Genomic DNA, 22,981 nt, shown 5'->3' on the forward strand with positions numbered 1-22,981 from the left:
AAAGAGAAGAGGTCCCAGGACAGAGCCCTGGGGTACCCCCACAGAGAGATCAATAGAGGAGGAGGTGTTAGCAGAAGAGACACTGAAAGTACGATGGGAGAGGTAAGAGGAGATCAAGGACAGAGATTTGTTCCGAATACCAAGGGTATGGAGGATGTGAAGGAGAAGATGGTGATCCACGGTGTCAAATGCTGCAGTGAGGTCGAGCAATATGAGCAGAGTGTAGTGATCTCTGTCCTTGGCAGCATGGAGGTCATCAGTTATTTTAGTGAGGGCTGTTTCCATGGAGTGAGCATTGCGGAAGCCAGATTGTAGAGGGTCTAGGAGAGAATAGGTGTTGAGAAAATGGAGCAAACGAGAGAATACAAGACATTCAAGGAGTTTAGAGGCAAAAGGGTGGAGGGAGACAGGTCGATAGTTTGAAAGACATGTAGGGTCAAGTTTGCTGTTTTTGAGTAATGGTATGACTGTTGCATGTTTGAAGGAGGAGGGAAAGGTACCAAAGTAGAGGGAGGAGTTAAAAATGTGTGTGAGCATGGGGATTATAGTAGGACCAAGAGGTTTTAGGAGATGGGAGGGAATGGGGTCAAGAGAGCAAGTGGTATTGGGAGAAGAGGAGATCAACAATGACACATTCTACTCTGAGACAGAGGAAAAAGAGTCAAGGAAGGCAGGAGCAGAGTTAGGAAGAAGTGTAGGATGGGAGGAAGAAAAAGAGGGGATGTTCTGGCATATGGATTCCACCTTTTCCTTGAAATAGTCAGCAAAGTCCTGAGCTGAGATGGAGGAAGAAGAGGCAGCTGAGGGTGGTTTGAGTAGAGAGTCAAAGACAGAGAAGAGTCGGCGTGGGTTAGACTTGTGCTTGTTGATTAGAGAAGAAAAGTAGGCTTGTTTAGCTTGCAAGAGGGCAGAGTTGAAACAGGATAGCATAAATTGTAGTGAAGGCGTTCAGAGGAACGAGTGGAGGAATGCAGCATGCGTGTGTGGGAATTTAGCCAGGGTCTGGGGTTAGAAGGGCGAGGACGGCAGAAAGAATGCGGAGCATGTAGATCAAGAGAGGAGGATAAGGCAGAGTTGTAGTTCCTGACCAGGTTGTCAGGGTCTGTAGCAGAGCTGAGAGAGGAGAGGGTGGAGCGTAAAGTGGACTCAAAGTCTGGTAGGTTAATAGAGCGCAGGTTTCTACAGAACCGAGAGGTAGATGGAGGTGGAGAAGGGGAGAAGCGAGATAGAGAGAATGAGATGAAGTGATGGTCAGAGAGAGGAAAAGGGGAAATGGAGAAATCGGAGAGAGAGAAATTTTAGTGAAGTTTTGTGTGTGTGTGTGTGTGTGTGTGTATATATATATATATATATAACAGGTATATAATAGGTATAACAGGGTTGAGCTATATATATATATATATATATATATATATATATATATATATATATATATATATATATATATATAGCTCAACCCTGTTATACCGTGACCTGTGCACAGGTCTTTGCATGCAGCTGATTGTGACAGATCTAATACAGAGTATTCTTCCTAGTATTGTCCAGGAGCAGAGGACGCGGAGATACTGAGAGGCATAGCGATTTGGCACCAGGTCGTGACAGGAGTTGGTTGTGGCTACGAGCTGATCAGGTGAACCCTTCTTATCTTGGACTCCCCCACCCCCGTTGATGTCTTCACACAGAGATTTCTCTCCCACGTATGGTTGCTTTTTTTAATCCTGTAAGTGCATTTCCTTTGAGCTGTGGATTTTAATAAATGTACTCATTTGTTTAAACAGTTACATGCTATGAAGCTTGCGCTTCTGTTAGTTTTTTGTTCTTAGATTCCTAGTGGTTGGCTATACCACTTATATCTGAAGCTGCATTACACTCCCTGGATCTTCTTTGGGACTTTCATCTCTCTGGATTTTCTCATCAAGTGGAACATTATTTTGGACTTATCCTTTATCACTGGTCACATTATGGTTTGTTGTAATATATAGTTCAGTTTAATATTCACTATTTCTAATTACGTAATCACATTGGTTATAATTTATTATATTTTTTATTTAATCATCACTAATTTCCACCTTAGCGCTACATAATTTTGTGTTTTTTTTTGTTATATATATATATATATATATATGTGTGTGTGTGTGTGTGTGTGTGTGTGTGTGTGTGTGTGTGTGTGTGTGTGTGTGTGTGTGTGTGTGTGTGTGTGTGTGTGTGTGTGTGTGTGTGTGTGTGTACATAAACAAACTCTGCATCCCTCCCTCTATACACACAGACACACTCTGCAGCCCTCCTCTGTATGCACAGAAACTGCAGCCCCCTCCACACACACACACACACACACACACACACACACACACACACACACACACTGCTGCCCGCTCTGTAAAGACACTCTGCAGCCCCCCTCTATAGACACACTGCAGCCTAATGCGCATACACAGACATTCTGCAGCCCCCTCTATAAACAGACACTCTGCAGCTGCCCCCTCTATATACAGACACCCTGCAGCCCCCCCCCCTCCACTCACACAGCACGCTGCAGCTCCCTTATGAACACACAGACGCACACTACATACAGTATACTTACCCACAAAATGCACACTACAGACACACACCCACAAGACACACACCATCCTCAGTGTTATCCTGTGCAGAGCTCTCTGCAGGCAAGGTGGGGGAAGAGTCAGTGCCTTGATGGCGCCTCCTGTCCTATCACCTCCCCCGCGAAATTCAATAATGCCCAGAATTTTACACAGTTTAACATAGAATTCATGTTATCATACTTTTGTAACTTTTTTTTTTTAAATAAGAATAAAAACACCAGTGCATTGTTTAAGGTTTACATATTTAAATGTTTAATGGAATAATTTATCAATTGTATTGCACAGTCATTTTTTTTTTCAGATTACAGAAAAACAGAAAGGAAACATTCTTAAAAAAATGTCAACAAAATCAGAATAGACAGCACAGTGCCTTCCTCTTAACTGACACATGATTAACATAAAATATTTGGTACAGTTTCAAAACAATGTGCTGTCTTCTGGTCCAAGTGCATGGTCCTCGGTATTTTAAATTATTATATAAAATTTCTCTCAGAGGGATAAATAAACACTTAATTTGTTATTAAAGTCCCTGCAATGAAAATATATCTGTACACCAATGTCAAAAAAGAATATTTTCCTTGTTGATAATGTAAAACTGCAATTTGGCAGCATTGTTCTTAAACACATTAATTGTTTGGAAACTGGAGCTTATTACATTTTAATGATACTTAATTAAATACATTAGTGCAAAGCGTCTTGTGTCCAGATGTTGGTTTTAAACTGATAATGCTGGAAACAATGAACAGGTCTGATAGCTTTATAGATGGAGCCTTCGGTACTTGACGAATTCCTCTGGACCTTAAAAAGAAAGAAAGAAAATCATTATGCTAAGAAAGGGTCATGCTTTTATTGATGTCAGGAAACAAACCCCAACAGGATAGTGAGTATTAATATATTCTGCTCATAATCAGTTCTGCTACTAAAAACATAATACTCTATCAAAAGCAACACAATTTATGTCAAATGAAAGTGGGGCATTTACCCAGTTATTTCCCCCTTTGTTGTCAAAGGAAGCGGGCATTGATATTTTTGACCATCCAACAACTGTTATAAGGTTGCATGAATCCAATTGCATCAACTCAATTGCACACAGCCAGGGATTACCAGGCTGGGATTACCAGGGGTAACTGACCACTGAAGTTGATGATTAGGGTTGCCAGGTGTCCGGTATTGTACAATGTATTTGGACAATGTGTCCAGTAAAAAAAATGAGGTAATACTGGTCATGTAAGTGTCCTGTATTACCTCTCTGGACTTAGTGACCTGATCTGCTTGAGGGTGTGGGTTTCAACAAACAGGGCTTTTTCTAGGGGACTGGGCATTTTTCTCCATCCTGAATAGCTTCTGCTGGGTAATGCTGCGTCTCCACTAGCGCTGAGCAGGTGGCGCTTGCGGCGGTTACTTAGATATATAGATATATGTAGGTCCCCACTCAAGCTGTGCGTGGGCACACATGCTCACCCGCGCTCGGGTAAATAATTTTTTTTAGACTTTCCAGTGCGCTCAATGAACCCCCCTCGTGCGTGCGTAAAAACAGGACACCCGGTGCTCATGCTTGGAGCGGTTTCCAAGCATGAGCGCGCTCAGCGCCAGCGGGGACTCAGCCTAATGCAGCAAATCAGGAAGAGGTGTCAGGAGCTTAGCGGTGGAGCCAAGGTGGAGGAAATAGTGTGGAGAAGAGCGAGGCTGAGTCTCTGTGATTCTCAGTGTGTGAGTCTGTCTCTGTGTATTTGGTCTGTTGTGTGTGTATTTCTGTCTGTTCGGGGCTGGGGGATAGAGAAAATGAGAAGGATGGGGGGTGAGAAAATTAGAGGGATGTGGGGGAGAGTAAATGAGAGGGATGGGTGGGAAAATAAATTAGAGGGATGGGGGAGAGGAAATGAGAAGGATGTGGGGGGAGAAAATGAGAGGGATGTGGAAGAGAGAAAATGATAGGGATGGGGGAGATTAAATGAGAGGGATGGGGGAGAGAAAATTAAAGGGATGGGGGGAGATAAAATGAGAGGGATGGGGGAGAGAAAATTAAAGGGATGGGGGGAGAGAAAATGAGAGGGATGGGGAGAGAAAATGAGAGGGATGGAGGAGAGAGAATGTGAGGGATGGGGACAGAAAATGAGAGGAATGGGTGGGAGAATAAATTAGAGGGATGGGGGGAGAGAAAATGAGAGGGATGGGGGAGAGAAAATGAGAGGGATGGAGGGAGAGAGAAAATGAGAGGGATGGGGATGAGAGAAAATGAGAGGAATGGGGAGAGAGAAAATGAAAGCGATGGGGGGAGAAAATGAGAGGAATGGGGGTGAGAGAAAATGAGAGGAATGGGTGGTAGAATAAATTAGAGGGATGGGGGAGAGAAATGAGAGGGATTGGATGAGAATAAATTAGAGGGATGGGGGGGGGTAGAGAAAATTAGAGGGATGGGGGGGTAGAGAAAATGAGAGGGGTGGGGTGAGAGAAAATGAGAGGAATGGGGGGAGAGAAAATGAGAGAGATGGGGGAGAATAAATGAGAGGAATTGGCGGAGAGAAAATGAGAGGGATGGGGATGAGAGAAAATGAAAGCGATGTGGGAGAAAATGAGATGGATGGGGAGAGAAATTGAGAGAGATGGGGGAGAGAAAATGAGAGGGATGGGGAGAGAGAAAATGAGAGGGATGTGTGTGGAGAGAAATTGAGAGGGATGGGGGAGAGAAAATGAGAGGAATGGGGGTGAGAGAAAATGAGAGGAATGGGGGGAGAATACATTAGAGGGATGGGGGGAGAGAAAATGAGAGGGATGGGGGGAGAATAAATTAGAGGAATGGGGGGAGAGAAAATGAGAGGGATGGGGATGAGAGAAAATGAGAGGGATGGGGATGAGAGAAAAAGAGAGGGATGGTGGGGAGAGAAAATGAGAGGGATGGGAGTAGAGAGAGAAAATGACATGGTTGGGGTGGGTGAGAAAATGACAGGGTTGGGTGGAGAGAATGAGAGGTGTGGGGGAGGGGTTAGAGGATGAGGGAATGCGGGATTATAAAGGATTACGGAGGGTCATAGAGGTTGAGCGGACGTGGGAGTTGAGTATGACTGCAGATATCTTATTCATACAGTAAATGGTCTGACCGTTACGTAATTTTTTCTAAATTTCTCTCCAAGTATGCACCAATTTGCACCATTCCATATTCTCCTACCCAGATTTTTTTTTGCTTTAGAGAATATCATATATTGCCAATTGGTGCATACTTGGAGATACATTTTTGACAAAAAATTACGTAATGGTCATATCATTTATATAACGACTATAAGGTGTCTTCAGGTGCTAGATATTACAGTTCATCTAGTGCAATTTAAGAGCATTTCTTTGATAAGAGGGTTATGTGTGTTCATATCAATGTACATAAAAAAATTGCATTTATTTGCATAGGACAGTATGAATCGCCACTTTTATGGTGTGAGCTGAAAACCTGCATTAAAATGAATGAAAAGAAATGCTGTGCTTTTTCTGATGACCTCAGTTCATAAAAAGACAACCTCTGAATCATTTCAAGTTGAATTACTGTGCAGTGTTAACGTACTACTGTACACTACTAATTTTTAAGAGACTGGGAGTTACAAAATCAATACAATTTTTACTGCAATTGTTGCGCAGAAATTCTGTTATAAAGCCTGTTTATTTTGTTAGAACTGACAACGGCACAGATTTGATGTCACATTATAAAGCATAACATTACAATACATTAGCTAGACAGATGTACAATGTAATCAAGCCCTGCATTCCATGACTTAAATAAGCAAATGTGCTACAAATAATTAGCAGCCAGCTTTTTGTTTTATAAAAGATTTACTTAGCGAGACACAATTTTACATTGAAATGGACTTCAAAAAGCATTTCCAATGTTTAACACACCCTCATGCCCTATGAAAGTATTTTTGTGAGATTTTGCACTCAGAGGCTAGTAAATGAGCAGATGTTAAGCTGGAACATTTTGCACTTGTTTTTCCTTGTAGTAAATTAGTACAGTATGGGGCGGGCATTCTATTGCCATAACCAAACCATTAAAAATTCATAAATTAGATTCAATTTAGATATGTAGTTCCAGGTAAAAAGTGGTATATCACAGGGTTTTTTACTTTAGCATTTGGCAAGAAAAAAAAACAATTTTGTGATGCATTCCAGAATGTTAAAAGGGCAATGAATATAATCAGCAGTTCACTTTTATTTCACACTCCACAGTCAAAGAAAGGGAAACTTCCAATCAGAGGTTCCCAACTCCATTCCTCAAGGACTGTCAACAGTGCAGGCTTTAAGGATATCCTCCCATTGGCACAGATGGCCCAGTCATTTTGACTGAACCACCTGTGCTCAAGCAGGGGGTATCCTTAAAACCTGGACTGTTAGTGGTCCTTGAGGACTGGAGTTGAGAACCACTGAACTAGAATGTATCATTTCCATTTGTGTAGTTTTTTTAAACAAAATGTTAATGGGCTGTGTGATTAAATGGATAATTTATACAGTAATTTCTAACGAGAATTTAGAAAGAGCAAAAACACAGTGGGTGATACAGTATATTTCAACGTGTCTCAGTTAAGCTAGAAAACCCAGAACTGCAGGTCTTTCAAAGGTCCACGAAAACTTTGTTCCAATAAGTTTTGCTTGTAGGTTAAAATAAGAGGTCTGTATCTATAACAAGCACATAATTAACCTATTTCTAATCTGTCCTATTAAATCACTTAACTAGTTAAGGAAAAACTTCAAAACCTACATAAAAATTTTTTGTGTTTGTCAAAAGACTGACAAACACACAAATGCTTATCGCTCACCTTAACTATTCAATGTAGAGAGTAATATGGCTCATGGTGCATAGGGTAAAAAATTAGTGGATACATAAATCCAGAGGGGGGTTTTAAGCCCCCAGTGGAGCAAGAAACCCAGGACTGCACTCACGAGAGAGAGTATAGAAGGGAACACACAATATGTCCCGGGCCAATAGCCCTAAGCTACGCAACGCAAAAACAAAAAAGGTTTATTAAATATATATACAAGGGAAAGGAACATCCGGGGGTGTAGGGTAAATGGGTAGAGAAAAGTGCATTAAAACATGAGGTGGGTAAATGACCAGGGTAGAAAACTAAGTCTCATATATCAGGTGTACTGGAGGTACATGTGTATTACCAGTATATATGACACTGGAAGTACTGACTGATAAGAGACTTGAATGGCCTGGGGAGCAGAGAATGTACGTTGGTAGCAGCTAGCAAACAGGTAAGTTGCAGGGGGATAATCTACTATACAGGATAATTATCCAATGTGTTAGTATCCCCGGCTGATGACAGGAGTATACCTAGGTAGGTATTCACACATGATAATCCATAATTGCCATATAATATGCACATATATATACACAGTGTTGCCCCTATAATAGGGAACCAAAGATGTAAGTGTCTAGCTGCTACCAAGGTACATTCTCTGCTCCCCAGGCATTCAAGTCTCTTATCAGTCAGTACTTCCAGTGTCTGGTAATACACATGTACTGGTACTGGTAATACACATGTACCTCCAGTACACCTGATATATGAGACTTAGTTTTCTACCCTGGTCATTTACCCACCTCATGTTTTAATGCACTTTTCTCTACCCATTTACCCTACACCCCCGGATGTTCCTTTCCCTTGTATATATATTTAATAAACCTTTTTTGTTTTTGCGTTGCGTAGCTTAGGGCTATTAGCCCGGGACATATTGTGTGTTCCCTTCTATACTCTCTCTCGTGAGTGCAGCCCTGGGTTTCTTGCTCCACTGGGTGTTTGTCAAAAGCAACATTTTCAAAAAATCCCCTCTAGTGATCTTGTATGTATGTATGTACAGTATGTAAAGTATGTATGTGTGTACAGTATGTATGCTAAAGTAAATATACATCCAACCAATACTCTATGGTAGTGCTCCTAGGTAGACCTACAGTATACATCTACTGTATATAAAACCCAACACTCATAGAGAAACAGGGGCAAAAAGAAGTCTTCCACCTAAAGCCCACAAGGATGTTTAAAAAATACAAACAAACTTTATTGCAAAATATTTAATAACACACCTCAAAGTATACAATAACACTAACAATGGAGTAGAGTAGAGAGCTAGAATATCCCTGCAAAATACATAGTAATAATTATAACAAAAGTACCCGGGTACTGGTGGTATTAAGGTTCTTCTCTTATTGGGAAAAAAGGAATCTCATTATCAGCAGTTAGTAATCAGTCCTATTACATTAAGTAATATGAGTTTGAATTTTGTGTTATCATTATTTTAAGAGACATTTTTGTTACCTGGAGAGATATCTAAAAATAATTACAATGTACTGAAACAGTCAAGCTACAGTACAGATGTAGATAAACGTTTTTACAATCCGTAATTTGAATAAGATGAACGTGTGAAGGGGGCGGGGCTATGATTTCATCAATGGGAGCACACCACGGATTGCAAAAACGTTGGCTAAATCTGCATTGTAGCTTGACGGTTGCAGCACACTGCTTATTTTTAGATTTCTCTCCAGGTAACACAAATGTGTACTTGGTAGGCAAGGAACATGTACTGTATAAAAAAAAATAGAGAACACTTTTGCTCTGCACATGTGAAAGAGGTTTAGTACAGTACGAAGAATAAAAATAGCTATTCTACGTGATTTCCCACTTGAAGTTTTTGATTTGAGGCAACCAAGGAGAAAAGAGACCATTTGGAAAGTGAGAAAATTGAGAAAAGCTTTTTGATACAGCAGACAAAAGCTCCAAGGAATCCACGTAATAATAGATAGGTAGCCACGACTGATGTCCCAGAATTCTTGGTAGCTTAACCACTGTATGAAGGGTGAATGAAGCAGGTTTGGAAACACGTGGAAGACATGCAAAGACACTCATAGGTATTCTATATTTGCAGAGACAGTTTTGAAAACCGAAGCACTGAAAGAGCAGTACCATAAAATATTGTGGTTATTTACTATATTCAATTATTGTATTTTTAATATGCAAAGAAGTAAAAAAGCAAAACGACAAAGACCATTACGGTTTTTCAGACAAGAAATTATACTACAATACAGGAAAATAAATGTAGTAAAAGATTAAATAAAGGATTATTCACTTTCACTTGCATGGCATACCAATGTACTGTAGGGTGGCTTTAAATTAATTTCTGTTGGTTTGTATGTAGAAAGTTTACCATAACACATGAAACTGGATTGCATAAAGCAAACACAAATGTAAAAAAAATAAAATAAAGTTATCTGAAAGACATGTTGATCGAGGGAATCCCTCAGCCATCATGTAGTGAATATATACATTTTTCACTACAGGATAATCTCTACAAAAGGGGCAACAATAATGTCAATCATTCCTTTAGAGAAAACCCTGTCTTTGAAATGTATCATTTATAGTCAGTCAGTCTCATGTCTTTTGAAGTGTCAAATATATAATAGATGGTATAGCTTAGGCCCTTAGCCTTAGGTAAAGTTTCTACATACAATTTAGGATATTTTCACTCGGTGGATTACTAGAAAACCTAAACACAGCAAGTAGTCCCCAAGAAGCAGATCGAAAGTTCAAGGGTGCAAGTGCAAATCAATATGTTCAGAAGTAGCTGGTCACACTGGCTCATTAAAATGGTAGTTTTTTTTTAATTGAATCGGGTCCGAAGTTTCATGGTCTCAGAGCATGTTGACTATTGGGAACTCAAACTAGGCCTAAGCATCTGACAGGTCATGGCAGAACCAACTTGAACTATGTTAAAGGACAGTACAGTACCACATAGCGAGTCAAAAAAAGACATTAAACAATTTATCAGTATAATTTGTTTCCTTGAAAGATTCAATTTTCCTAAAACAACTTTACATATTTATAATCTGGGAAAATTAATGTTTTCCTTTTCATCAGGTCTGCTGAAACAATTGATCGGTAAAACTGAGGATTCACAAACGGTCGTTTCACCAAAAGACAGTAGATTAATGTTGCAAAATCCCTCCACAATTTTTTTTTAATACTTAGACTTGTCTAAACATGCCACTATCCTTACTTTACTTTGGTGCTGGGAGGGGCTGTCCCATTAACTGATAAAATAGATGGTATGTATTAATTGTATAGAGCGCCACCCATGTACATACAGTAGCACTTCACAGCAGTAATAGATGCAATAAAATAATGCATCATGGGAAAAAGGGCTTCAAACATAAAAGTAAGCATTAGGAAAAGGAGTCTCTGCACTGAAGAGTTTACAATCTAAATTATGTACAGTAAGTAAATAAATGCTATTCTGCTCTTGTTCTTTGCTCTTCTGTCAACCAATTTCCACCAAACCTGATTTTCTTGGAATCAGATTGACAATATTGTTCATCTGTAAACAAACCTAACCCAGAGAATGTGTAGTCAGTGTATATCTTTTCAACCTGTACCTTCCAAATAACTTTACATGTTACCATTGATATACAGTACCTTTTCAAAATTGATTTGCAGGTCCACATCAACTCAGTCATCAAAGATGCTGATGTGAGCCATAACTACCAGCTGTTGTGTACAGGAAACATGGCAAATAGTGAAAGTATAGTATTTTCTTGCACAACAGCAAACTAGTGCCTGTGACTGTTAAAGTAATTAAAACTTAGTGACTGATTAATTTATATTTTTAAAAAATGCTTACAGTTGACGGTTTCTAAATCAATTTTAGTTCACTGTATGAACACAGTCAATTAAATTGGTTATATGCGATACTATTGTGTGATCTTACAACCAAATGATATGTTACCCACATCACCGTATCATGATATCACTTAGCATAGCAAAAATAAAAAGATAACAATGAAAATACGAGAAAATAGCAACTTAAATAATTATTGTCGTGCATTAGCTTTAGTAGTGCATACTGATTGATTGACATTCATTGCCTCACTATTATTCTTACGAGTTTTATTATACTTTGAGAAGGCAATCGCTACTAACTGTTTCATATTTGTACAATAGTAAGACATAACCAGTACTAAGAAGATAGCCCCATACTTATTTTAGGAATATAGCACACTAGATGTTCTATAATATACAGATTAATATAAACATATATCTCATCACAATTTACTTAATTGGTTTGCACTCAAAACGCTGATGGCCTTTGTCAAAAGGTAAACCAATCAATGATCTTGCCGAGAGGCAAATGTTACAGCAGCCAACATTTTAATTAAACCTATCCTCCAAGAATGTAAGTCACAGCAAAAGATTACTGATCTATTGCAAGGATGTTTCTACAATATAGGAAAGCAATTTAAATGAATCAGCTTCAAATAAACATTGGTTTTGTTCAATTACCCAATGATTGAGTAGGTATGTACAGGAGAAGCATGGCCTGAAGCTACTGCAGCTACTACGCCTCTTGATTCCAAGAAAAAAAACATGCCCAAATTTATTTCTTAAATTTAGATAGAAGAACCTGATTATATTTACCCAATATAAACACTTAAGGGGTGTCCATTCAACGGTGACAGTGCACTGCTCTGCAGTATCACAGTTTAGTGAATGACCGCCATAATAATATAATTGTATGGGATAGAAAAAAAGCACTAGGCAGAATGAGTTTTGTTCACTTCCCAGTGTCAGCGCTTTGTGACCTTCAAGTCATTTCACGATCTTGTGCCTTTGTCACCAAAAATGACTTGCTCTACAGGGCAAGGTTTTGTGCCACAAAAATGAACTGTACACGTGAGATGTAGACTACCAACACTATATAAAATGAAAAGTAGTTTTTACTCTTCCCCTAATGGTATGCTATTTTGTCATAAATGTAAATGGTAAATAGAAGACCAATGTGTTGAAATCACAAATCAGATCCTTTTGCAGCTGTAATCTGAAGTACTCCACACAGCTCCTAATGCAGAGCTCCCAAATGAGAGCTCAAAGACTAAAAAAAAAAAAGGAGAAACAACGCACCAGGGATTAATAAATACAGTTTATTAGGTAAATTACCAAAACAAAAAAAAGCAATTAATATGTCCCAATAGAACACAGTAGGAGCAATATGGTAATACAAGGTACAATGGCTATACATATAACATGAGACTACTTTCCCATATTGCAGATCAAATGCTGATAATAATCACATAGGAAGTATAGCTGATGGAGGTGTACCCATCCAGAAGGCTAGGTTGCATTAGGAATGCACACAAGCTACTTCCATGTGCTGGACGCCTTTACTGAAAGGAATAACCAGTGTGAATGTGTACTTACAATATATTTGTGTTGTAGCGCCAAGGAATAGGAAACCAGGGAAGGAAGACAGGCGGCAATCGGAGATGTGCTGTCCGGACCGCAATCACCACCTGCAATCTGTTCCCTCTCTATTCCTGACCGGCAAGTGAAGCTGCAGCTGCTCGTGCATTACTTCTAGTGACCTCAATGCATTCTGCGCGTCGGTGCTTCATCAGGGGCATGCAAGAGGTTACGCTCACTTACTTGAATGATTTGCTAACCAATCAGATACCTCCTAAGCTACCGGCACTATAACTTAATTTAGAAAAACATTGTTCTAATCTGTCCAGCTGATGTGCATTCATGAATGTTGGCAGATAAATAGTTAGCTATACTTCCTGTGTGATTATTATCAGCATTAGAGGTGCAACATAAGAAAATAGTCTCATGTATGTGTATATCCATTGTACCTTTTAATTACCTTATTGCTTCTACTGTGTACTATTGGGACATATTTTTCCCTTTTTCTTTGTTTTGGAAATGTACCTAATAAACTGCATTTATTAATACAACCTATTGATCCCTGGTGTGCTGTTTTCCACTTTTTGCAATTGGTAAATAGCACAATTTTTTCCAACAATAGTTATCTTAGAATGAGTCAAGTGGCTTCTTGGAGGCTTCTAGTTATCTATTTTCAGTGTACATTCAGTACTGACAATAAGCCATTGATATGAAGGTACATATAAGAGCTATTAAGACGAAGTCTGCAGTAATAAAAAAGCACTCAAAATAACAGTTTATTTAATATCTTATACACTAGCGCAAAACACTGCTAATACTTGACTTGTGTATTGAACGTCTCTGTAGTGCATGTTGTCATCATTTCAGGAAATAGTCCTGGCACTAACACTATCCGCCTCATTTTAACCAGTTTGTTGATGTATCATCTAGAAACAGGCTAACAATTAGCCTACTGTTTGGGTCGATCTACTGTACAAACTTTTCTCATTTTATTAATTTACATTTTGTAGTGATCTTATAAATAATACAACAATCTAACAAATGAACCAAAAGATCAAGATGCCAAATCACATATTATGACGTAATACAAATATAAAAATTTATGACAATAGTAAAAATAATAACATTTAACAAATTTAAGAAATTAGTAATTGAAAGCTCTGTTTTACCACTATCTGGTTTTTTTTAAATTGCATTCTTTTGAATGTGGTTGCAGAACAGTTTTCCTTTTCAGCTAAAAGTTACATGGGTCAGCTTTTCATATTTTCCCATATACGACTAAGCCAGTGAGCTACTGAAAATATTTTATTGAAATTTCAGTAAAAGATCTAGAGCAAAGATTCTTTGATATAGACTTTTGGGTGGAATTTACAAAAGAGAGATATAAATCAGTTAAAAAGAAGATGCAAAAGATTTAATTAAGGTATGGACTGTCCAACTATAGCTTTGAAAACTCATATCTCATCTGCTGATGTACTCTGAAGTTTACAATGCTCTTTAAACTGTAATTGGTCCATAACAAAGGTATAACAACCTACTGTATAACAAATCTATTCTGGGACTAATTTGGCTAATAGATACATGAATGACTGAATATTCTAAATGTATTGAACCCAACTGCAAGTGAAGATATTTCATCCCAATTCTTATTCTGAAAGACATCCGATATGTCTGGATCTGAAAAGATCACTGAAATCCCAAGCCTGCCTTGTTTAATGGAAATGAATGGGTTTTAAACAAATATATATAAAACAGAGCGCATTAAAAACAAGCAAATATATGAAGTTTAAGAACTTCAAATTCCTAAAACATAATACATTATTTAATTGAAAAGAAGGTATATAGTCCCGCAAGGAAACTGAACATTTTTGCCAAATCAGCCAAGGAGAAAAAAACCACCATTTGCAAGTTTGTAGCACAGTAAAGAGAAAATATATCAGCAATATTAGTTTAACCTTGTCTGAACCCCATCTCAAAAGTACATGTGACATATATATTAAGCAGTGCTCTGCTATAAAACACCTTCAAGAGGCACAAGACACTTTACAGAACATTCATGTAATTATGTAAACCGCTGAACAACCTGTTCTCCCGTGATTAAACAGCGAAGATCCTGATTCCTAGGACACCCAATATGGCTGCCAATTTCAAAAGAGGAAGTGGTGTTGAAGGAAGTGGTGTTGCTTTCTAAATAGTTTTTATAGTAACTCAAGGAAGCTTCACACATTTAAAAAAAATCAATAAAATGGGAATACAGAGTGAAACAAAAATGCAATGAAAATTAAACCGAATATCAGTTCAAAGAATATAGTAAGAATAATAATTCACAATAAAAAAAAATATATAAAGCTGGAGCTTGTTCCGGGTTGTGGAAGTAATGTATCCAGTGCTAGGAGATGGAGAGACATAAGGTGGTGGTAATGATAGTGCAAATATAACGTGCTGCTTACACAGAGCATGTACTTGTAGTTCCCACTAATATGTGTACCCCTATAGATGCTATGATAGTCCTCTTACACCGTCTCTCCTGGCCGGTTGTGGTGTGGAGTCACGCACTCACTAGGGAACACCTCCTCGCCTCTCCTTCCGCGCTGCGAGTCTGAATGAGTCAGAGCTCACCTTCCTATACTCCAGGTGGTGTCCGTCGATCAGAGTAGATTCAGCGGAAAAGAAAGATCGATGTGACTGCCGCTCCGAGTGAAAAAATGTTGGAAACTCACCAGCTGATTTAGAAGTTAAAATCCATTTATTCAGCTACATAAAAACTGACAAATATAGGACATAACTCCTCCTCCCACGCCCACTGTGGCGCTTTTTCAAGGAGTGTGCAGTTAGGAGATAAAGGTGCAATATATACCTCCCCCACAGAGACAGAACAGCTGGTGTCAATTAACATATAAAGAGAAACAGGTGAACAGATAATATGCTTGACAACAAACTGGATACAAGAAAAAGAAAGAGAAAGAAAAGGAAAAAAGAATAAGAAAATAAGTCAATCTGATATTGATATAGTAAATAAGGCAATATAATAATAAAGAATTAGATATAGAGATAAATAAACAAACAATTACATAACAAAACATAGAAATAAAAACAATAAAAAAATGTTTTTTTTTTTAATTAATTGTATTGTAGAATAGTAAATGATAAGCAAACATGCAACATGAATCTGATTACAGATAATAATATACTCCAAGCATAAATGGACTAGTAAATAGTGCCTCTAATTTTAGAGACTTGATGGTATGTTTAAGGACATATATTTAAATATATATATTTAAATATATATATATATATATATATATATATATATATATATATATATATATAGCGCCACAGAGGTCGTGAAACGCGTGGGAGGAGGAGTTATGTCCTATCTTTGTCTGTTTTTATGTAGATGAATAAATGGATTTTAACTTCTAAATCAGCTGGTGAGTTTCATACATTTTTTCACTCGGAAAGTCAGTCACATCGATCTTTCTTTTCAGCTGAAACAAAAATGCAGTAAGTAATATCTAATAATAAACAACTGTTTTTTTTTTAAAGCATTTTGAATGAAATGCTGCTTTAAATCAACACCGTGTGCAAAGCGTTTGTTATCAGAAAGTGTCGATGAATTTAATACTTTGCAACCTTTGACTTTCTGATGATTTTAGACAACAAAGTAATGGGAAAATGTATTCACTCCAAATTATGCAATTACTATGCCAAGACAAATTTCCCTAACCAATTCCAATCTGGCTTTCGCTCCAAACCCTCCTAAAAGTCTGCATGGAGATCCAGTGTGGAATGAAGCTGGGACAACTTATGGGTGCAATATTTAAGATTTTGAAAAGGCTTTTGATACTGTTGATCATGCTATCTTGCTAAACAATCTGCAGTGCTCTGGAATAGGGAAACATGCTTTAAACTGCTTTCACTCATACTTATCTGGGAAATCGCAACATGTGTCTATCTCGGGTTCTAGCTCCATCCCCTTGGACATCACCTGCAGTGTCCCACAAGGCTCTGTGCTGGGGCCCCTACTCTTTTCAGTCTTCATCAATGATCTTCCTGCAGCTTGTAAGGGAGCTTCAATACACATTTATGTGGATGACACAATCATTTACACACACCCATAGTGTCTCTGACCTTGAAGACGTACTTCAATCTGATTTTTTGAGACTCGACAACTGGATTTCCCAAAACAAACTGTTTTTAAATACTGACAAGACTGTAACAATGGTATTTGAGACCAAGGCTAAACTTCTAAAACTATCAATGACGGAGCTTCATGTCAGAACAAACTCTAATACCATCCTAGCACCAGACTAGTTTCAAATATCTGGACATATGGCTTGACTCCCATTTAACATTTGGGTTGGACATTGATACCCTGACATACAAAACCTATGCCAAACTAGGTGTACGTTATAGGAACAAACCCTCCCTAAGCCCACTGGTCCGAAAGCGCATCACACCGCAGATGCTAATACCAACAATAGACTATTGGGACATAGTATATGGCACAGCACCCCAAACTCACCTTAGGAAACTAGAAACCCTCTACAATTTAATATGCCGTTTTGACCTCCAATGTAACTACAACACACATCACTGCAAAATGCTCAAATAACTAGATTGGCCATCACTTGAGTCTAGGCGCAAAGTTCATCTTCCCTGTCTCGCCTTCAAATAATTTTTGGCCAAGCTACACCCATATCTTAACAAGCTCATCGCCCCTACCACATGCAGCACTTATCACCTGTTATCTGACTCCAAGGGACTGTTCACGGTCCCAAGGTTCAACAAAGTATCCATCCACTCGGCCTCCTCTTACAGTGACCAACTGGAACCCACACAACTGGAACAGTCTCACATTTTAATCTTGTATGTAACTGTTATATACACAAAAAAGGGGATATTGTAGTGCTAACAAAATATATATTTAAGTGAATTCCAAATGTTCTCCGTGAATTAGTGAACAGTGGCTGCCATTAAGTATACAAGACTGACTACCTATTTCAGATAAACACTATACAAAACAAAAGAAGACATACTTGGCGCCTAGTGATAAAGTCTATATGTAGTGTGATGATGGTCACACTGGTGTAATATACAACCGTCGGTTGTTGAAGACCAGTGATTCTCAACCAGGGCTCTGCATAACCCTGGGGCTCTGTGGAGCAGTCCCAGGGGTTCTGCCGGGCCGGCTGCACTCACTGCTGCCCCTGGCTCTCCCCCCTCCGCTCTCCTCCCTCCTCGAAGCGCTCTAACAGCCCGGCACTTCTGGTGCCTGCTGAGTGCGTGCAGTCTTCCCGCTTTCTGCACGCTGCTGCTGCTGCTGCCGGCTGAGATTAGGAGTTGCTCCCTGGTGGTGGTGGCGGTGGCTGTGGGGTGGGTGTTTTGAATGCACCATGTATTGTACTTTCTGTGATATGCAGAGGTGTGTGTGTTTTAGTGAGCAAGTGTTTGTGAGTGCGGAGAGCGGGTGCATCGGAGAGCAGGAGACAGAGGGGCGGGGCTAGTCGGTGCTGAGATGTGTGAGTTTTTGCCCCCCCCAGATCCGTTTTTGCCCCCCCAGTTTAGTTTGTGCCCCCTCAGCTCCGTTTTTGCCCCCCCCCAGCTCCGTTTTCCCCCCCCTGACACACACACAGTGACAGACACAGTGACACACACAGTGACAAACACAGTGACAAACACACTGACACACACTGACATACACAGTGACAGACACACTGACACACACAGTGACACACACACAGTGACAGAAACACTGACACACAGTGACAGACACACTGACACACACAGTGACACACACAGTGACATACACCGACAGACACACTGACACACAAACACAGTGATAGACACACTGACACACACAGTGACACAGACACAGTGACACACACAGTGACAGACACACTGACACACACACAGTGACAGACACACTGACACACACCATGACACACACACAGTGACACACACAGTGACACACACACAGTGACACACACAGTGACTGACACACAGTGACAGACATTGGGGCTATTGCTGGATAGCATGTTGTGAGTGATGCTCATGGTGCATCAGTTGAGTCACATTTCTGTTCAGTTTTTTTTAGCCAGCCTGAATGTTTATTTTCATGTTACAAATTTGATAGCAACTTTAACTATGGAACAGCTAGGCTCTGTAGTACATCTCCTTCCTCCTTCTGTCTCCCCGAACCCACTTTCTCATAACCCCTTCCTTTTTCTCTTTCACCCAGACTAAAAAAAAATCACATGGCTAGTTAGTGGGATACATTATTCAGCCAAGTATTTCAGAAACTATTTTTCAACATCAATCTCTCACTCCTAATTAATATGCTATTAAACAGTCTTCCCTGAGCTGGGGAATAGTCAATGTACATTTCAATTAATGAGGATAAAATCTTCTCTGGTCGCGAGCAGGCATCTTCAGGGGTGGTTGTGTGAGATGCAGGGTGGATTGATGTGATATGCAGGAGGGGAGAGTAATGTGACATGCAGGGGGAATTGATTTGAGATTAAAGGGGGGGTTGATGTGACATGCAGGGGGGGTTACATGATAAGGAGGTGGATGATGATGAGATGTGCTGGGGGAGATATGATGATGATGATTTTACCCGTGCAGCCCAATCTTTTTAAATATGTATTGGGGGGGGTCTTTTAAAAATGTATTGGGGCAGCGGGGGCATTTTTAATATGTATTGGCATTGACATTTTTAATATGCATTTGCAGTTGCAGGTATTTTTATTATGTATTGCGGGGTAGGGTTACATGTATTTAGGGGTGTGGGGTTTTTTGGTATGTATTTTGTGGGGGGGATTGAGTGAGAGTGAGGTAATTGACGGAAGGTAGGGGCAAGTGAGATGAGAGAGGGGGGGGGGAGTGATTGAGGAAAAGAGGGAGTAAGAGTGAGACGCAGGGGAGATAAATACATGCGAGGCAGGAGGGGGGAGAGTGAGTGAGATGGAGGGGAGAGAAATGCCCGGGTAGAGGGTGGGAAATAGAGGGAGCTCGTGAGGTTAAATTAATCTAAAATGTATCAGCCAGATAGGGGTTCCCCGAGATTTTTCAAAAAACTTCAAGGGTTCCTCCAAACAAAAAAGTTTGGGAATCACTGTTGTAGACAAATGTCCTGGTTGCTGCAATCAGAATCCAGTGATGATGGATTCCTAATGCATGAAATTAGATTAAAAAAACATTCCGATGTAGTCTGTTTGTATCCGGGATTTACCTGACCCGAGCTTGTCCCTTATGTGAGATTTCCGAAGACATTTACGTGAGTTATCCACGATTTAACCTGGGTGAAGTGAGACCTGAAGGCGGGCAGAAATTCGATATATGGCGTTATATGTAATACCAGCCAGAATCTCAAGTCGGTGATCGTGAGTTATTGTTTCTCCTCCCGTCTAGCTGTAAAACTGTACTGCATGTTACATGAGGACAAGGGCTAAGTTGAGTGACACTCACAGTACTTCATGTACTACAAGGGCTAGGATGAATATGTACTGCATGTTACATGCTGACAAGGGCTAGGCTGAATGTGTACTGCATGTTACATGCTGACAAGGGCTAGGTTGAGTGACACTTACTGTACTGCATGGTACATGCTGACAAGGGCTATGCTGAATATGTACTGCATTTTACATGCTGACAAGGGCTAGGTTGAGTGATACTCACTGTACTGCATGGTACATCCTGACAAGGGCTGGCTGAATGTGTACTGCATGTTACATGCTGACAAGGGCTAGGTCACCTGCAGGGTATCCAGTGCTGCTTCCTGTGACGTTTCTCCTACTGGGTGCACGTAATCCCTTTGAGCCTCTCAGTGCTGGTTATACCTTATGACTATCTGACTCTAATTCTATGATATTATTGACTTGCTTATCCTGTAGCAGTTTTGTTATTAACCCCATTCATTACTGGCTTATATAGCATTGTTCTCTTTGTATAGCATTGTATTATCTCTGCTAAAGTGCTGGTTATACTTTATGCCTATCTGACTATGATCCTATGATATTATTGGTTTGCTTAGCCTGTAGCAATTTTGTTATTAACCCCTACATTACTGCCTCTTGAGCCTCTCAGTGCTGGTTATACCGTATGCCTATCTGATCCTATGATATTATTGGCTTGCTTAGCCTGTAGCAGTTTTGTTATTAACATCTGCATTACTGGCTTATATAGCATTGTTGCTTGAGATTATCTCTGCTAATTATTGGTTATCCTTGAGATACAGATGCAGCCACCAGTATTAGAACTCATGCCTGGGAAATTCTGGGGCAGTCTCACAGTAAATGCATCAACATTCCCGTGAGATTCTTAATGGCCCATCGGATTAACACAACAGGGGTCACTGTATTCCCATTCAGTTTGAATGGGATTGCAGGGACACCCCACTGCGTTAATCCGATGGGCCATTAAGAATCTCACAGAAAGGCTGAGGCAATGTTGAGGCATGTTGAGGTATTTACTGTGAGACTGCCCCAGAATCTCCCAGAATTTCCCAGGTAAGTGTTCTAATACTGGTGGCTGCATCTGTATACTCTACAGTTGGTTGGTCTATTTGCCACTAGTCTCGTTTGGGCATAGATTTACTAGTGACCATTCTTGGATCACTAGATTATTTTATAGGTTGCCATATTGTGTATTTTATTTTTAGTTGTTCAGTGTGTTGGGAGTTACCGTCCATATAGGACTTAAGGGAAGTACCCTTGATCACTGTGATCTTGGGGAATGGGCAGGAAGAAGGGGCATCCCACCCTAAAACATTGCCCCCCATTTGTCTTGATCCCTCCCACTTTTCCCTTATATCTTTCTCTTCCGTTCGCCACTCCATTTGCTGTTACTCACAGTTATAAATATATTGCTGCCCTTTGCGATTATCTATACATATTGCTTGGTCATATTGTGGCAATATCACAGTAACATTTCTTTAGAACATATTTGTCATTTACTTTATTTTTCTCATTTGAGTGCTGGGTACCCCCTCATTTCTTGTTCTATATTGTCCTTTGGGAGGAATAGTGTCCCTCAAGGTTCCCATGCACCACAGTCTTATTTTACTCCTCTATATTCTTAGTGCTGTTTAAACCATATACTTTCTCCACCAGGACAGATTCCGGATGTGATGCAGGAACTGGAGACCTGGGATCCTGTACAAAGGGTTTTAGTAGGGAGATATGGAATACCGATGAGATCTACATAGAGGCTGGGAGGCGTAGCCGGTATGCCACCGGATTGCCCCTCTCGATGATAGGAAAAGGTCCAAAAAATCTGGGAGATAGCTTTGCCGTAGGTGCTTTTCACCTGATGTTTTTGGTAGAAAGCCATACATTGTCACAAGGATTGTATGCTGGTATCTCACGATGATGCCGGTCTGCTTGCCTGCTTTGGGTGGATACCGCTTTCTGAAGGTTGTTCTGGATTTCCCCCCATAACTCCTGCAGTTGCTGGATCCAGTTATACACGGCTGGACTCCGGATGTGGCTCCTAAAGAGGGAAGAGCTGAGGAATGAAAGCCATAATTAGAGAAGAATGGAGATTCTTGAAATGAGTTGCTCCATAAGTTATTAGGGGAGAATTCTGCCCAAGGTAAGAGGTCTGCCCAATCGTCTTGAGTGTCCGAGACAAAGCAATGGATATATTGTTCCAAGGACTGATTAGTCCACTCTGTTTGTCCATTAGACTAGGGGTGATAAGCAGATGAAAAGTGTAAGGACACTCCAAGTTGTTGGCAGAAGGCCCTCCAAAATTTGGAAATGAATTGAGAACCTCGATCTGACACAATTACTTGAGGGCCTCCATGGAGTCGGAATATTTCCTGAATGAATACCACAGAAAATTTAGCAGCTTTAGTTAACCCCTTAAGAGGGATGAAGAGAGCTTATTTGGTGAACCTATCCACGACCACTAAGATCATGGTCATGCACTTAGATAAGGGCAGCTCCACCACAAAGTCCATAGAGATATAGTCCATGGCCGGTCTGGAATCGGAAGAGGTTTTATTAGTCAAAAGGACGATTCCTGGGAGAAGATAGGGCAAGAGGCCACAAAGCTCTTAGCATCCTTCTGGATCTCCGGCCACCAGAATTTCCATTCCAGTAAATCGATGGCACTCCTTTCTCCATGATGACCTTAGCTTTTGGAACTATGATCCCACATCATCCAGGTATA

At 40.0% G+C, this 22,981-nt stretch overlaps 1 protein-coding gene across 2 annotated transcripts in view; it reads right to left on the reverse strand.

Annotated features, from left to right (window-relative positions):
- Nucleotides 1-2,822: 2,822 nt before the first annotated feature.
- The window catches only part of CCSER1 (coiled-coil serine rich protein 1), an 874,804-nt gene continuing 854,645 nt past the window's right edge, over nt 2,823-22,981 (reverse strand). For both annotated transcript variants that reach the window (XM_075609982.1, XM_075609990.1), the window contains exon 10: nt 2,823-3,395. In XM_075609982.1, the coding sequence (XP_075466097.1) occupies nt 3,279-3,395 (117 nt within the window). In that variant the 3' untranslated portion in view covers nt 2,823-3,278. The remainder of the gene's footprint in view (nt 3,396-22,981) is intronic.

Source organism: Ascaphus truei, chromosome 1 (assembly GCF_040206685.1).
Source record: "Ascaphus truei isolate aAscTru1 chromosome 1, aAscTru1.hap1, whole genome shotgun sequence".
In the NCBI taxonomy this organism is placed as follows: Eukaryota; Metazoa; Chordata; class Amphibia; order Anura; family Ascaphidae; genus Ascaphus; species Ascaphus truei.